Source organism: Coregonus lavaretus (assembly GCF_964263955.1).
Source record: "Coregonus lavaretus genome assembly, chromosome: 18".
In the NCBI taxonomy this organism is placed as follows: Eukaryota; Metazoa; Chordata; class Actinopteri; order Salmoniformes; family Salmonidae; genus Coregonus; species Coregonus lavaretus.
In genome coordinates, this window is record NC_140005.1 from 8,486,994 (window position 1) to 8,505,376 (window position 18,383).

Sequence of the window (18,383 nt, forward strand, 5' to 3'; positions counted from 1 at the left end):
TTATGTAGAAAGAGTATGAATATATAAAAAAAATGTATGCACTAACTGTAAGGTCGCTCTGGATAAGAGCGTCTGCTAAATGACTTAATGTAATGTTCAAATAAACCTAAACCCAGTCAGTCAGCTCATACCAGTTCCACACACTGGGAGTGCTGCAGTCTCCTGGCGATGTCCAGAGCTGTCTCTCCTGATGAGTTCACTGGATGGATGGATGGATGGATGGATGGATGGATGGATGGATGGATGGATGGATGGATGGATGGATGGATGGATGGATGGATGGATGGATGGATGGAGAGAGAGAGAGAGAGAGAGAGAGAGAGAGAGAGAGAGAGAGAGAGAGAGAGAGAGAAGAGAGAGAGAGAGAGAGAGAGAGAGAGAGAGAGAGAGAGAAGAGAGAGAGAGAGAAGAGAGAGAGAGAGAGAGAGAGAGAGAGAGAGAGAGAGAGAGAGAGAGAGAGAGAGAGAGAGAGAGAGAGAGAGAGAGAGAGAGAGAGAAGAGAGAGAGAGAGAGAGAGGAGAGAGAGGAGAGAGAGAGAGAGAGAGAGAGAGAGAGAGAGAGAGAGAGAGATATTGAGAGAGATTGAGAGAGATTAAGTCTCCAACTGTGGTATCCCTATTGAACCCAACTGTCAAGCACTAAAGGCACAATGTGTGTGTGTACCAGGTACCTGTGTGGAGGACAGCCTTTCCTTTGAGCAGCAGTTTGAGGCACTCTGTTTTGTGGTGCTGGGCACTGTAGTGTAGAGCGGTGTTCCCCTCTAGAGTCCTCTTCTCCAGACAGACACTTGTTAAGTGGCGACAGACAATTGGAGTCAATGTGATGTACATGTATGTCTTCAGAGGGGGCTGGTGTAGGTAAGACAGTACTAATGGTCAATTCTGGTGACAGAGAATCTGTCCCAGATGGCACCATATTCCCTACGTAGCACACTACTTATGACTATAGCCATATGGGCCCTGATCAAAAAGTAGTACACTATATAGGGCGACAGACAATTGGGACACGGCCAGAGTAAGGCTAGAGGAAGGAGTGCTGGGGTCTGTTCAGGAGCGTGAAATGTGATCATATCTGATGTACATCATGTGTTTCTATCTGCACCACTCTAAACGTTTCGCCTTGCTGAGTACACACCCCTGGGCTGTGTCTGAAGATGTTACTAGCAGTCAAATACTTGCCTCCTTGTTCCCTAAACTCCCTTCAAAGCTATTGGTGGAGGAGGTCTGAGGGAGGGACCTTGGATCCTCTCCCCCAATGCAATTTGGGCCCGATTCAGACTGGAGATAAGTTGAGATAACAATCAACATTTGTTGACTGAAATCAAAATGTTGAGTCTACTTATCTCAGGTCTGCATAGGGCCCACTAAGAGGGGGAAACGGAGGAAGCACAGATTATACGGTGAGTTTTCTGACACAGCCCTTGTGTAATCATGTTCTGGTGTTATTGAGGGGTCTGGTGTTATTGAGGGGTTTGGTGTTGTTTAGGGGTCTGCCGTTAGGGGGCTCTCACCTGTTCTGTATGAGGAAGTCCACCAGGGATAGAGAGCTCCTCTCCTCCAGTCTCACAGCCAAGTGAAGAGCTGTCTCTCTCAGATGCTAGAAGACAGAAGAAACTCATTAGGTACACCCACTGAGTGTGTGTGTGTGTGTGTGTGTGTGTGTGTGTGTGTGTGTGTGATGAATGAGCAATACAATGAACTGCTCCCCTCAGCTCTCTGGAGACATGAGCTCTGACCCAGAAAGCTGAAATAATAAATGAGACCCTGCCAACACACAACACACACACACAAACACACACACACATACATACACACACACACACACGCCACACACACAGATCAAAATGTGTGCATGACAGTACTATTACACACCCTTAGGAAGCAACAGAGGGTGAAATTGATCAAAGAAATGAAAAGAGAGGGAGAGAGAGGAAACAAGAGAGGAGAGGAGATATAAGGGTGTAAAATGAGAGAGGGATAGATTGAGTGTAATTACAGAGAGAGAAGGGAGTGGTTACTAACTACAGTTCTGAGCCTTCTGACTAACTACACACTCACACTTCACACACACTTCACTGCGAACACACACAAACACAAACGGCGATGTTTACAACATTACAATGTACAACAGTTGTAGTGGTTTATTTTGAGATACTACAACCACAGCAGTCTTCTGAAAGGAGAGGCCAGCCACAGCCAGATGAATCAAAGCAGTCTTCTGAGAGGAGAGGCCAGCCACAGCCAGATGAATCAAGCCCATAGAGGCATGTTAAAAGTCACAGTCTGGGATCTGGCAATTTGTTCGACGATCATTTTCATATTTTATTTGTTTTGTTCTTCAAATCCCAGAATGTAATTTTAAATGGAGCCTTCCGGCATTAGCTAGCTAATTAAATCATATGGGGCCGACCCGCTGCCTTGTGTTTGAATAATTTCACAGCTCGTAACATTAGAAACAGCATCCTAATGATATCTTGGAGGGGCACACACTTCAAAGCTTCCACTGGGAAGTTATCTTGGGAATTTCATACTCGATCCTACATGTAATATGACCATGTTCATGTTTATGCTGTGTGCTTGTGTTGGTGTGTGTATTTGTGTGTGTGGTGTGTGTGTTGGTGTGTGTATTTGTGTGTGTTGGTGTGTGTGTATTTGTGTGTGTGGTGTGTGTATTTGTGTGTGTTGGTGTGTGTATTTGTGTGTGTTGGTGTGTGTATTTGTGTGTGTGGTGTGCGCATGTATGCTTGTGCGTGTCCTATCCAGTACCTGTCGCAGTACTGTGTCTGTCTGCTGTGTGTGTGTGTGTGTGTGTGTGTGTGTGTGTGTGTATCTAAATGGGTGTATCTCTCTGCTATCTAGTACTAGGGCTGGCACAGTTACCGACGATTATGGATGAAGACCGTCGTGAAAATAAAAGAAGACGTCTTAAACGTCTTATTTTAATTTAAAAGTTTTGTAGAACGAACGGCTGACTGAAGACGGGACAGCCGGGCATTTGTGCGGTTGAGTTCGTTTCTGCGGTAACATGGACTCTTTACAAATTTGAACGATTATAACGGTGACCACGGTCATTTGGCTGACCATAACCGTCATCCACAATTCCATGACCGTCACAGCCTTATGTCTAGTACCTGTCCCCCCTCAGGCAGTGCTAGCGGCTTGGCCAGGTCCTCTCCCTGGGCGTACAGCTGCAGCAGGGCGGTCAGGTCCCGGCTCCTCACGGCATCGTACACACGCCACGGCTCACCGTCCTCCCCGTCCCGGTCCCTGCGCAACACGTAGCGCCGCTCCGCGTACTTGGCCACGATGTACTCCTTCCTGGCGTTCCTGGTTTCACAACCGGACAGAGCCATAGGTATGCAGCAACTGGTTAACTATATCCTCCATGTTTGCACCAGGGTTGGGTTCAATTCCATTTCAATTCAGTCGATTCAAGAACTGAATTTAAATGGAATGACCCCAACCCTGGTTGATATCGTTTTGGATTTTTTTGTGCCAATATGGCTTCCGTCAAAATGTGTTGTTTCAAACCAAGATTGCCCCACCAATGAGAACATGATTGAAGTATGAGGCTTATAATGGACTTACATGTCACTCTGGGGGAGGGGTTTGATGGAATCATTGGGAAGATTGGCCTCCATGATATCATTGAAGCGGGTGTTGCCTATACTGACTGCCAGCTGTGGACAGACAGACAGTGGAGGCGTTAGGATACAAGGTATGTGAGTACAGCTGTATAGGGACTAAACTTTCAGTGCATCATGAATATGAATGAAATACTACATATCTAACCCATGCCATTGTCACAACTATAAACCAAGTTAGCATGCTGAGCTAAAGCCAAGGCAGAGCTCAGCAAATTAACGCTTGTTTAGAAATGGAGGTGTGTGTGTATGTGTATAGATCAGTGTGTGTGTGTGTGTGTGTGTGTGTGTGTGTGTGTATAGATCAGTGTGTGTGTGTATAGATCAGTGTGTGTGTGTGTGTGGGTGTGTTGGGACTAAGATGGGGTCAACATTACTAGTAGTTCGGAGGTGCTAAGCATGTCCAGTGTGAGGGACTGGATCCTGGAGTAGTGGACTCCCAGTTCCCTGTGGATCCCAGAACACTCTATACACGTCAGGATGCCCAGGTTAGTGGAGAGCCACGTGGGATCTGTTGACAACACAGGGACAGAGCATGAGGAGTAGAGTTAGCGCAGTTCAACACTGGGATTTATACTTAAGCAATAAGGCCTCGAGGGCGTTTAGTATATGTCCAATATACCTGGGCTAAGGGCTGTTCTTAGGCACGACGCAACGTAATTAGAGCAGTAAAAATAAAAATGTTTTGTCATACACATGGTAAATGGTGTAATATACCACGGCTGTCAGCCATTCAGCATTCAGGGCTCGAACCACCCAGTTTATAAATTGGGACTTACATTCCATCCCTACTGGCTGTGTCCTGATTCTCCACACGTCTCTTTAAGTGTGGAGACAGGACAAGAGCACAGCCTAAAGCCTCTCAATGAATCCTCCCACTGACTATCTCCTGTCCACCAGTCTCACCGTGGGCTCCACAGTCGGCACAGGACTCGTTGCCGGGCATGTGTCTGAGCTCGGTGATGACAGCCCTGGCCAGCTCCTGCAGCCCGGAGTCTTGGAACTGCGACTGGTCCCCTCCCAACACCGTGTTCAGGGCTTCCTCCTTACTGTTCTGCAGCACCGACACCCAACTAGGGGAGGGGAGAGGAGGGAGGGGAGGGGAGGGGAGGGGGGGTGAAGAGAGAGAGAGAGAGATTAAACAATACAATATAGTGTTTATACAGGTATGTAATGTCTTACAAGTCATTCATTCTGGAAATGTCTTACTGATTTTTACCGGTACATTTCAAATGTTTTTTTTTTTAATGGGACTACTATGGAGGTCTACCTTCTGCTCTTCAAAAGCACAGACTGCCCACATGATAGTCCTGTGTCTTTATAGTTATATACTTGGGTTAATGTACCACCACTGGGAGCTTGGCACATTTACACTTTCTCATTCTCATACCCCTCTCTCAATCTTTCTTTCTTTTTGTTGCTTTTGTTTCAGCTGAGCCTCCTTCCTTCTTCTTCTCACCTCTCCACAGACGACATCCAAAGGCTTGATCCCGAGGAGGAAGGGAGGAGAGAAACTACTCAGCTCTGTGTGCCCCAGAGAGAGGTCCCATCCCACACCAGCTCTGTGTGCCCCAGAGAGAGGTCCCATCCCACACCAGCTACCCTCTCTCGCTCACTCTCTCGTGCAGCTCAGTTTCCACCTCATTTTGTGGGCAGTGTGCACATAGCCCTTCTTCTCTTGAGAGCAAGGTCTGCCTACGGCGGCCTCTCTCAATAGCAAGGCTATGCTCACTGAGTCTGTACATAGTCAAGGATTTTCTTTGTTTTGGGTCAGTTACAGTGGTCAGGTATTCTGCCACTATGTTTAGGGCCAGATAACATTCCAGTTTGCTCTGTTTTTTGGTTGATTCTTTCTTTCTTTTTTGTTTTCTCATAATTTGGTTGGGTCTAATTGTGTTGCTGTCCTGGGGCTCTGTTTGTGTTTGTGAACAGAGCCCCAGAACCAACTGCCTGAGGGGACTCTTCTCTAGGTTGATCTCTCTGTAGGTGAGGGCTTTGTGGTGGAATATGTGGGCTTCGCTTCCTTTTAAGTGGTTGTAGAATTTAACAGCTCTTTTCTGGATATTGATAATTAGCGGGTATAGTCTTCATTCTGCTCTGCATGCATTGTTTGGGGTTTTGCATTGTACATACAGTAAAGGATATTTTTGCAGAATTCTGCATGCAGAGTCTCAATTGGGTGTTTGTCCCATTTTGTGAATTCTTGGTTGGTGAAAGCACCCCAGACCTCACAACCATAGAGAGCAATGGGTTCTAGAACTGATTGGAGTATTTTTAGCCAGATCCTAGTTGGGATGTCTAGTTTTATGTTCCTTTTGATGGCATAGAAAGCCCTTCTTGCATTGTCTCTTAGATTGTTGTAACTTAGATCATTGTAACTTGTGGAAATTACCTGTGGTGTTGATGTTTAGGCTGAGGTAGATATAGTTATTTGTGTGCTCTAGGGCAACAGTTTCTAGATAGAATTCGTATTTGTTTTCCTGGCAACTGGACCTTTTTTGAAACACCATTATTTTTGTCTTACTGAGATTTACTGTCAGGGCCCAGGTCTGACATAATCTGTGCAGAAGATCTAGGTGCTGCTGTAGGCCCTCCTTGGTTGGGGACAGAAGCACCAGATCATCTGCAAACAGTAAACATTTGACTTCAGAGTCTAGTAGGGTGAGACCAGGTGCTGCAGATTGTTCTAGTGCCCTCGCCAATTCATTGATATATACAGTGCCTATAGAAAGTCTACCCCCCTTTCAAAATCTTCAAATAGCCTTGAATTAAAATGGATTAAACTGGTTTTTCCCCCATTGATCTAAACATCCTACGCCACAACTTCGAAGTGAAAAACATATACAGGCTTTTATGGACAAGACTGGTCCAAGTGTGCATGTGACAACGATATCCCAAACACCACAAATCGGCCATGTACTGTAGGGTGGCCAGAACGAAGCCATTACTCAAGAAAGCCCACCTTGAATCCCATTTGAAGTATGCACAAAAACACTCTGGAGATTCTGTAGCCATGTGGCAAAACGTTTTGTGGTCTGACTAAACTAAAATTGAACTTTTTGGCCTACAGTTGAAGTCGGAAGTTTATAATAATAAATAAATAATTGGTCATTTAGCAGACGCTCTTATCCAGAGCGACTTACAGGAGCAATTAGGGTTAAGTGCCTTGCTCAAGGGCACATCGACAGATTTTTCACCTAGTCGGCTCGGGGATTAGAACCAGCGACCTTTCGGTTACTGGCACAACGCTCTTAACCACTGGAGTCATTAAAACTCGTTTTCCAACCACTCCACAAATTTCTTGTTAACAAACTATAGTTTTGGCAAATTGGTTAGGACATCTACTTTTCCAACACTTGTTTACAGACAGATTATTTCACTGTATCACAATTCCAGTGGGTCAGAAGTTTACATACACTAAGTTGACTGTGCCTTTAAACAGCTTGGAAAATTCCAGAAAATGATATCATGGCTTTATAAGCTTCTGATAGGCTAATTGACATCATCTGAGTCAATTGGAGGTGTACCTGTGGATGTATTTCAAGGCCTACCTTCAAACTCAGTGCCTCTTTGCTTGACATCATGGGAAAATCAAAAGAAATCAGCCAAGACCTCAGAAAAAAATGTGTAGACCTCCACAAGTGTGGTTCATCCTTGGGAGCAATTTCCAAACGCCTGAAGGTACCACGTTCATCTGTACAAACAATAGTAGGCAAGTATAAACACCATGGGACCACACAGCCGTCATACCGCTCAGGAAGGAGACGCGTTCTGTCTCCTAGAGATGAACGTACTTTGGTGCGAAAAGTGAAAATCAATTCCAGAACAACAGCAAAGGACCTTGTGAAGATGCTGGAGGAAACAGGTACAAAAGTATCTATATCCACAGTAAAACGAGTCCTATATCGACATAACCTGAAAGGCCGCTCAGCAAGCAAGAAGCCACTGCTCCAAAACCGCCATAAAAAAGCCAGACTAAGGTTTGCAACTGCACATGGGGACAAAGATCGTACTTTTTGGAGAAATGTCCTCTGGTCTGATGAAACAAAAATAGAACTGTTTGGCCATAATGACCATCGTTATGTTTGGAGGAAAAAGGGGGTGGCTTGCAAGCCGAACAACACCATCCCAACCGTGAAGCACGGGGGTGGCAGCATCATGCTGTGGGGGTGCTTTGCTGCAGGAGGGACTGGTGCACTTCACAAAATAGATGGCATCATGAGAAAGGAAAATGATGTGGATATATTAAAGCAACATCTCAAGACGTCAGTCAGGAAGTTAAAGCTTGGTGGCAAATGGATCTTCCAAATGGACAATGACCGCAAGCATACTTCCAAAGTTGTGTCAAAATGGCTTAAGGACAACAAAGTCAAGGTATTGGAGTGGCCATCACAAAGCCCTGATCTCAATCCTATAGAAAATCTGTGGGCAGAACAGAAAAAGCGTGTGCGAGCAAGGAGGCCTACAAACCTGAGTCAGTTACACCAGCTCTGTCAGGAGGAATGGGCGAAAATTCACCCAACTTATTGTGGGAAGCTTGTGGAAGGCTACCCGAAACGTTTGACCCAAGTTAAACAATTTAAAGGCAGTGCTACCAAATACTAATTGAGTGCATGTAAACTTCTGACCCACTGGGAATGTGATGAAAGAAATAAAAGCTGAAATAAATCACTCTCTACTATTATTTTGACATTTCACATACTTAAAATAAAGTGATGATCCTAACTGACCTAAGACAGGGAATTTTTACTAGGATTAAATGTCAGGAATTGTGAAAAACTGAGTTTAAATGTATTTGGCTAAGGTGTATGTAAACTTCCGACTTCAACTGTAGATGCAAAGAGTTACGTTTGGTGCAAACCCAACACGGCACATCACCCAAAGAACACATCCCTACTGTGAAGCATGGTGGTGGCAGCATCATGTTATGGGGATGTTTCTCATCGTCAGAGACTGGGGCACTTATCAGGATAGAAGGGAAGATGAATGGAGAAATGTACAGAAAAGTCCTTGAAGCAAACCTGCTGCCCTCCGCAAGAAAGCTGAAACTGGGATGGAAGTTCACCTTTCAGCATGACAACGACCCGAAGCACACAGCCAAAGTGGCTAAGGAATAAATAGGTAAATGTCCTTGAGTGGCCCAGTCAGAGCTCTGACCTAAATCCAATCCAAAATATGTGGCATGACTTGAAGATTGCTGTCCAAAGAACTTGAAAGAGCTTGAACAGTTTTGTGAAGAAGAATGGTCAAATATTGCCAAATCTAGGTGTGCAAAGTTGGTAGAGACCTATCCCAACAGACTCACAGCTGTAATGGCTGCTAAAGGTGTTTCCACCTAGTATTAACTCAGGTGGGTGGAGATTTATCCAATTATGATATTTCAATTTTGTATTTTTAATACAGTATGTCATTTTTTCACCCCCCAAAAACATCTCCTTAAAAGTGTGTAGATAAGTGGGAAAACATTTTTATTTAAATGCATGAAACTGAGGCAATGACAACAAAATGTGAAAAAAGTTCACAGGGGTGTAGACTTTCTATAGGCATTGTATGTTAAAGAGGGTGGGGCTCAAGCTGCATCCCTGTCTCACCCCACGGCCCGAGGAAAGACATCTGTGTGTTTATTGCCTATTTTAACTGCACTTGTTTGTGTACATAGATTTTATAACATCGTATGTTGTCCCCCAAACACCGCTTTCCATCAATTTGTATAGCAGACCCTCATGCCAAATTGAGTCAAAAGCTAAATCGGAGTCTGTGTGTCTCTGTGTCTTGAAATACATTGTATCTCTTTTTTCTGAATGTATCCCTTTTCTGCTTTCTGTAACTTCACTCTGTTTTCTTTCTTTCTTTCTATGTATCTCAGTATCATTTTCTATTTCTCTTTCTGAAAGAAGATCTACTTTGTATCTGTTCCTCTCTCTGAAATAAATAATATTTTGTAATCGTTTCCTCTTTCTGAATGGAATTTCTCTCTCTTTCTCTTTCTGAATGGCTCAGTCACTGCCCTTATATACACCTCAGTGGATCTGGAACAATGCTTGTATAGAATCTAGGAGGGATGTCAGTGTATTTGGAACAATCATAGAAATCGAATGAATAGAATGGGCTTGGACCCTCTAACCCTGGCAATTTGACAGGTAAACTCATGGGTACACTCGCAATAGATGCCTGGTATTGTGATGCAACAACTTCCATGGTAATGTAGAATGTTCATCCAAATTATGTTAATTGATGTGGCTCATGCAATGGAAAGTATTTTTGTAATGTCAGTTGAGGTGATTCAACAAATCACAGCACAGATTGATGGGTACACTTCCTGCTTTTACTTCCTGCTTTGCTATGGGTACACTAGCAATGGCCGCCAGTCCCATCATTATGTCACCATTGACTTGAACGGGGATGCCCGTTCTATTCATTCTATTTCTATGGGAACAATGCTTGTATACAATCTATGAAGGATTCCAGTGTATTTGGAACAATACTTGTATAGAAACAAGGAGGGATTCCAGTGTATTTGGAACAATACTTGTATAGAAACGAGGAGGGATTCCAGTGTATTTGGAACAATACTTGTATAGAAACGAGGAGGGATTCCAGTGTATTTGGAACAATACTTGTATAGAAACGAGGAGGGATTCCAGCGTATTTGGAACAATACTTGTATAGAAACTAGGAGGGATTCCAGCGTATTTGGAACAATACTTGTATAGAAACTAGGAGGGATTCCAGCGTATTTGGAACAATACTTGTATAGAAACTAGGAGGAATTCCAGTGTATTTGGAACAATGCTTGTATAGAAATGAGGAGGGATTCCAGTGTATTTGGAACAATACTTGTATAGAAACTAGGAGGGATTCCAGTGTATTTGGAACAATACTTGTATAGAAACGAGGAGGGATTCCAGTGTATTTGGAACAATACTTGTATAGAAATGAGGAGGGATTCCAGTGTATTTGGAACAATACTTGTATAGAAACAAGGGGGGATTCCAGTGCTGTGCTTACATAACGCATTCCTGCTCGTCCTCGGCTTGGAAATGGTACGTCCGATTATCTGGAGAGGAGAGAGAGGAAAGATAGGTGTGAATTTAGAGGGACAGGACAGGAGAGGAGAGAGAGAGGAGGATGACAGAGAGAGTGCAGTAGGCTACATTCCAAGGGATACATACAGGGGGAAAACCTGATCCACAGACACAGAGAGAGGATCGGTTGAGGGAGACTAGCCTCTGTGCACCTGCTTTCCATTACATACACACAGGCTCAGACAAATACACACGCATATAGACACGCAAATGCACTTGCACACAGCTCAGACCATAGGTATGTGGAGAGGTGAGGGGTGAGAGGTCAAGGGTGAGAGGTCAGGGAGAGGTGAACCTACGTGTGACCAGGTCAAAGGTCCTCCTCTCATCGGGGTTGGGGCGCACCTGACAGGTCAGGAGGTTGAGCTTTGCCGGTGGTCGGTTTATCTGTGGAACCAATGACACTGGGGTCAATTCCCACTCTAGGGCTGACCCAAACCCCACTATGCTGGCTCAGATCCTATCTTTTCACATCGTCTTTTCCGGAATGGTCCCAACAACTATGGTATACAGTGTCTTCAGAAAGTATTCAGATCCCTTCGCTTTTTCCACATTTTGTTACGTTACAGCCTTATTCTAAAATTGATCAAATATATTTTTTCCCTCCTCAATCTACACACAATACCCCATAATGACAAAGCAAAAACTGGTTTTTAGAAATTTAAGCAAATGTATTACAAATAAAATAAAATAAAATAAAAATCATTTACACAAGTATTCAGACCCTTTACTCAATACTTTGTTGAAGCACCTTTGGCAGCGATTACAGCCTTGAGTCTTCTTGGGTATGACACTACAAGCTTGGCACACCTGTATTTGGGGAATTTCTCCCATTCTTCTCTGCAGATCCTCTCAAGCTCTGTCAGGTTGGATGGGGACCGTCACAGCTATTTTCAGGTCTCTCCAGAGGTGTTAGATTGGGTTCAAATCCGGGCTCTGGCTGGGCCACTCAAGGACATTCAGAGACTTGTCCCAAAGACACTCCTGCGTTGTCTTCGCTGTGTGCTTAGGGTCGTTGTCCTGTTGGAAGGTGAACCTTCGCCCCAGTCTGAGGTCCTGAGCGCTCTGGAGCAGGTTTTCATCTGTACTTTGCTCCGTTCATCTTTCCCTCGATCCTGACTAGTCTCCCAGTCCCTGCCACTGAAAAACATCCCCACAGCATGATGTGGCCACCCCCATGCTTCAATGTAGGATGGTATTGGCCAGGTGATGAGCGGTGCCTGGTTTCCTCCAGACGTGACACTTGGCATTCAGGCCAAAGAGTTCAATCTTGGTTTCATCAGACCAGAGAATCTTGTTTCTCATGGTCTGAGAGTCCTTTAGGTGCCTTTTGGCAAACTCCAAGCAGGCTGTCATGTGCCTTTTACTGAGGAGTGGCTTCCGTCTGGCCACTCTCCCATAAAGGTCTGATAGGTGGAGTGCTGCAGAGATGGTTGTCCTTCTGGAAGGTTCTCCCATCTCAACAGAGGAACTCTGGAGCTCTGTCAGAGTGACCATCGGGTTCTTGGTCACCTCCCTGACCAAGGCCCTTCTCCCCCGATTGCTCAATTTGGCCAGGCGGCCAGCTCTAAAAAGAGTCTTGGTGGTTCCAAACTTCTTCCATTTAAGAATGATGGAGGCCACTGTGTTCTTGGGGAACTACAATGATGCAGACATTTTTTGGTACCCTTCCCCAGATCTGTGCCTCGACACAATCCTGTCTCGGAGCTCTACGGACAATTCCTTCGACCTCATGGCTTGGTTTTTGCTCTGACATGCACTGTCAACTGTGGGACCTTATATAGACAGGTGTGTGCCTTTCCAAATCCATGACCAATCAATTGAATTAACCACAAGTGGACTCCAATCAAGTTGTAGAAACATCTCAAGGATGATCAATGGAAACAGGATTCACCTGAGCTCAATTTCGATTCTCATAGCAAAGGGTCTGAAAACTTATGTAAATAAGGTTTTTTATTTTTTATTTATAAAAAACAGTTTTTGCTTTGTCGTTATGGGTTATTGTGTGTAGATTGATGAGGGAAAACTTCATTTAATCAATTTTAGAACAAGGCTGTAACGTAACAACATGTGGAAAAAGGGAAGAGGTCTGTGTGCACTACTAGCCAGCCTGTTAAGCTTAACTATGGTATCAGCAACCTGACGACTAGGGCTGTCCACAACTAAAACAATTATTGGTCGACCAAGAGTCGTCTGTTCTATCGACCAATCGACTGATTGAAATATAGGCTTAAGTAAGTTATGGTATTAAGACTAAACAGGATGTGTTCTCAGGCCTACAGCTTGATGGTGGTTATACAAGGCTGCTATAGTAAGCCTACGAATGATAATGACATTACTTATTATTATAATGATCATCATAATAATAAATAATAATAATAATAACAATAAGGAGATCAAGGAAAAAGGAGGGTTATTATTATTATTATTATTATTATTATTATTATAAATAAAATAAAAATCGGACAATTTGAAACAGTGTAAACAACACTAAATAAATTATAAATAATACCAGAGAGGCTGGTCTAACGAAAACAAGTGTAAAGCCTTTATTAAAGGATAGCAAAGATAAAAAACAGCGGAATAAGCTTGGTGCTTATGGAATCAGTAGGCTATTAAACAAACAGTCAAACAGGCAACAGAAGCAGGATCTGTCTTATTTCTGTAGATATAGATGGATGATTTACAGTGGGGAAAAAAGTATTTAGTCAGCCACCAATTGTGCAAGTTCTCCCACTTAAAAAGATGAGAGAGGCCTGTAATTTTCATCATAGGTACACGTCAACTATGACAGACGAATTGAGAAAAAAAAATCCAGAAAATCACATTGTAGGATTTTTTATGAATTTATTTTTATGAATCAATTAAATTATGGTGGAAAATAAGTATTTGGTCACCTACAAACAAGCAAGATTTCTGGCTCTCACAGACCTGTAACTTCTTCTTTAAGAGGCTCCTCTGTCCTCCACTCGTTACCTGTATTAATGGCACCTGTTTGAACTTGTTATCAGTATAAAAGACACCTGTCCACAACCTCAAACAGTCACACTCCAAACTCCACTATGGCCAAGGCCAAAGAGCTGTCAAAGGACACCAGAAACAAAATTGTAGACCTGCACCAGGCTGGGAAGACTGAATCTGCAATAGGTAAGCAGCTTGGTTTGAAGAAATCAACTGTGGGAGCAATTATTAGGAAATGGAAGACATACAAGACCACTGATAATCTCCCTCGATCTGGGGCTCCACGCAAGATCTCACCCCGTGGGGTCAAAATGATCACAAGAACGGTGAGCAAAAATCCCAGAACCACAAGGGGGGACCTAGTGAATGACCTGCAGAGAGCTGGGACCAAAGTAACAAAGCCTACCATCAGTAACACACTACGCCGCCAGGGACTCAAATCCTGCAGTGCCAGACGTGTCCCCCTGCTTAAGCCAGTACATGTCCAGGCCCGTCTGAAGTTTGCTAGAGTGCATTTGGATGATCCAGAAGAGGATTGGGAGAATGTCATATGGTCAGATGAAACCAAAATATAAATGTTTTGGTAAAAACTCAACTCGTCGTGTTTGGAGGACAAAGAACGCTGAGTTGCATCCAAAGAACACCATACCTACTGTGAAGCATGGGGGTGGAAACATCATGCTTTGGGGCTGTTTTTCTGCAAAGGGACCAGGACGACTGATCCGTGTAAAGGAAAGAATGAATGGGGCCATGTATCGTGAGATTTTGAGTGAAAACCTCCTCCCATCAGCAAGGGCATTGAAGATGAAACGTGGCTGGGTCTTTCAGCATGACAATGATCCCAAACACACCGCCCGGGCAACGAAGGAGTGGCTTCGTAAGAAGCATTTCAAGGTCCTGGAGTGGCCTAGCCAGTCTCCAGATCTCAACCCCATAGAAGATCTTTGGAGGGAGTTGAAAGTCTGTGTTGCCCAGCGACAGCCCCAAAACATCACTGCTCTAGAGTAGATCTGCATGGAGGAATGGGCCAAAATACCAGCAACAGTGTGTGAAAACCTTGTGAAGACTTACAGAAAACATTTGACCTGTGTCATTGCCAACAAAGGGTATATAACAAAGTATTGAGAAACTTTTGTTATTGACCAAATACTTATTTTCCACCATAATTTGCAAATAAATTCATAAAAAATCCTACAATGTGATTTTCTGGATTTTTTTTTTCTCATTTTGTCTGTCATAGTTGACGTGTACCTATGATGAAAATTACAGGCCTCTCTCATCTTTTTAAGTGGGAGAACTTGCACAATTGGTGGCTGACTAAATACTTTTTTCCCCCACTGTATAAAGCCAGGCACATTTAACAGTTAGGCTGTTAATCATAGACCTAATTAAGTTGGGGTTTCCTCTCTCCTCACTTCTTAGACAATTAAGGCAAGGGCTGTTTTCTCGTCTCCTAACTCTGCTGCTGCCTCCGCCACATTGTTCTCAACACCAATATGCTGGTTAACTTTGCTATTATGCACATAGCAACATGGTCTAGGCAAAGGCACCAATTCAACAGTGCACTATCCAACGCGAGAGAAAGCATATTTGTTATAAAATAATATTATTTTGATTTGTGTTGCACCTTTGTTCTTACATAATATAACCATATACAATTTCAGTAGCACGTCTTAGACTGATAGTCTGTACCATCCCCACGGCCTCCACAATGGATCAGTCCACTCAGACAGGAGCCAATCAGACAGGTGTCTTGTACACCATGGATTTGTTATTATTATAATATTTTTTTTGCTACTGCTCGACTAAAGAAATCTCGGTCGACCAAACAATCGACCAGTCGACTAAATGGGGTCAGCCCTACTGGCGACTGATTTAAAGTTACAGGTAGTCAGGTATATTGTATTGAGGATGACTTTTGGCAGTGAGCTTTACTGTATGGTTTACATCCTGTATTGGGGTACAGGAAATGAGAGGTGAATGAAATGTCAGCTAAAAGGCCACATGACATGGTGAGTCTCACCGTGCTGTGGGAGATGGTCAGACAGCCGTACTTGACACCACACTTCCTCTTCTGCCACACCTTCCTAATCCTGGAGGGAGTGAAAGAGAGAGGGGAGACAGAGAGACACAGACCACAGTCTGAGTCAGGTATAACTTACTGTATATCTACAGTACCATCAAGTTTACACATCATTTCCAGGAATACAAGTTCGTTTCCCCAACTGACTCACTTCCCCCCATGTTATCACACTGTAATCTAACGCTCTGAGAATGAGGGGAGCTAGAATGGTCTCTCTCTCTCTCCTCTCTCTCTCTCTCTCTCTCTCTCTCTCTCTCTCTCTCTCTCTCTCTCTCTCTCTCTCTCTCTCTCTCTCTCTCTCTCTCTCTCACACACTCACGCCAGGCCTCACCGCCTGGATCCAAACCCCCAGAATAATGAAGACCAGCTGGGGCTGACAAAGCACTGCATCCATATTTAGGCTGCGTTGGCAGTTGGCTAGGTTATATTGTATCTGTGCACTGGCTATATATTTTTACTTTGAGCAACCTCTGTGATATCTGACTCCGACTCATCATCAAGTCCAAACTCTTGCGGTAGTTCAATTGTAAATGTCGTCCGTAGCTGTACTCCGTCTAGTCACAACCATAAAACAGCCTGTGACATCCTAGCCTAGACCCGGATCGGTTTATGCTGTCTTGCCAAATCCTATGTGTGCTATCTTAGCATATCGAGCTGCCTCCCTAAACTTGCCTCTGACTGGGCCTCACCAACACGTGACCGCCCGCTTGACAAAATACAAACCAGTTGAGCTATAGAAAAGGATGCAATTCAATAGCACCATTTCGAGCTAGCTGTGAAGTGAGTTCACAGCACGTTCTAATCTCAGTTACACAGGCTAGTGGAATCCTCGTATTGGGGTTAATGGTGGAAGTGGAGCCTTGTGTGTTTTCAGTACATGGACAGTATATTTATCCGTATTTTCACATTCTCCAGACAGACTCACCCGTCACTCCTCTTCTGTAGGAAGCCTGACTTTTCCGTACCATACTTCTTGTTGCCTTGAGGCTGGTGGATGCTGTAGCCGTTACCAGAGTTCTTTCCGGTCAGGTATTCCTAGGACAAAACGGGAGAAAAATCCTTTATTAAAATATAGATTGACTATGAGTAATTGAAAAGATACCTGTTTTCTTTTTATACCCACCCACCATGATCGTGTTCATTAGGGCAAGCAATGGAAAATGTTTCAAAACATTTTCCAAAGGAAAATGAACACTTCTTATTGGACAAGCCCAGGTAGTCCCCCTCTGTTTGAGTCAGTTTTCTACCGTTTGGTGGCTAATGAACAAGACCCTGGAAAGCGATCTAGTATAGTTTATAGTGGGTGTTTGAGTTCTGTGGTGGTGGAAACCGTACCTCTTTCCCCTCCACCTGTAGCAGCAGTCTCAGGGAGTCTCGTAGCTGAGAGAGCTGTCTCACCTCTTCATCCTGGTCCTGACGCACCTACAGTAAACACACACACAGACACACACACACACACACACACAGACACACACACACACAGACACAGGACAGATCAGCTTTCTAGCTGAACGCCATCTACTGTAGCTAATATCTAAACAGACAGTGATTTGGCTGATATTATGGGAGCATTTGGAGGGAGTAGCTGGTGTACGTGGCGTGCACTAGCTTTTGACAACACCAACCGTCTCCCAAAAACAATGGATTTGGGATGGGAAGCTTTGCTGAAATGTCCCCAATCAATGGGTGTGGACAGCTGTTAAACCAAGCTTTGCATAACGTTGCAAAATAAAGTGTAACAGAGCATTCTAGAACAGTCTTTGGTTTCTGGGTGGAAACCGTACCTCTTTCCCCTCCAGATCAGTTTGTGCTGTCTTGCCAAATCCTAGACAGCACAAAGCGCCAGGCTAGCACAACCCCTATCTGCCTGTTGCATTAGAATGGTCTGGGTCTGATGAAACAACAACCAATCAAACAGGATGACAACAAAACAACGTTTAGGTGAACCGTGAAAAAGTCCCAACAGGTTTCTTTTCCATAAAACTCCCTTGAACCTGAGAAACAGCGTGCACGAGCTTGCCCCTTTTCCGACCATGCAGAGCAAGAAGAACCGACGACACTCTCATTAAACTCAAGTGTCCGTTACTAACACTGTGCCTGATGTCAGAGAGAGAGAGAGAGAGACAGAGAGACAGAGAGAGAGAGAGAGAGAGAGAGAGAGAGAGAGTGCAACCCGACATTAGGTCAGTAAACCACAATGTGGACCAGGCTTAGTATAACCACCACACTATGCCATTTAAGGTGGACCAGGCTGTATAACCACCACACCATGCCATTTAAGGTGGACCAGGCTGTATACCCACCACACCATGCCATTTAAGGTGGACCAGGCTGTATAACCATGTCATTTAAGACTACACTTCAACACCACTGCCCTGTAACCTTGACAACCATAACCGGTACCTTACGATAGTCTCCTGGTTTGGCAGTTGGGGGGATATGGGTAGGAAAATGTAAGCTTTGCCTGGTTTGGAAAACCTGTCTGGGCGATTATAGCATAAGGGGCCCGTACTTCCAATGAAATTGGGAATTGCATCAAATAGCAGACAGCTTGTGGGTTGGGAAAGTCTGGGAGGAGAGAGGAGGTTGAGGCTTAGGAATTTGACTGTAG

General features: G+C 44.1%; 1 protein-coding gene across 1 annotated transcript in view; it reads right to left on the reverse strand.

The window, feature by feature from the left end:
• Window positions 1-18,383, reverse strand: part of LOC311145887 (arf-GAP with SH3 domain, ANK repeat and PH domain-containing protein 3-like) — a 58,865-nt gene that overhangs the window by 8,973 nt on the left and 31,509 nt on the right. Inside the window, exons 9-20 of the mRNA XM_084182247.1 lie at window positions 17,108-17,194; window positions 16,698-16,807; window positions 15,713-15,782; window positions 11,028-11,115; window positions 10,652-10,700; window positions 4,550-4,716; window positions 4,021-4,154; window positions 3,588-3,679; window positions 3,131-3,326; window positions 1,511-1,596; window positions 671-786; window positions 132-199 (exon numbers count right to left, since the gene is read on the reverse strand). Coding sequence (XP_084038373.1) covers window positions 132-199; window positions 671-786; window positions 1,511-1,596; window positions 3,131-3,326; window positions 3,588-3,679; window positions 4,021-4,154; window positions 4,550-4,716; window positions 10,652-10,700; window positions 11,028-11,115; window positions 15,713-15,782; window positions 16,698-16,807; window positions 17,108-17,194 — 1,263 coding nt within the window. The remainder of the gene's footprint in view (window positions 1-131; window positions 200-670; window positions 787-1,510; window positions 1,597-3,130; window positions 3,327-3,587; window positions 3,680-4,020; window positions 4,155-4,549; window positions 4,717-10,651; window positions 10,701-11,027; window positions 11,116-15,712; window positions 15,783-16,697; window positions 16,808-17,107; window positions 17,195-18,383) is intronic.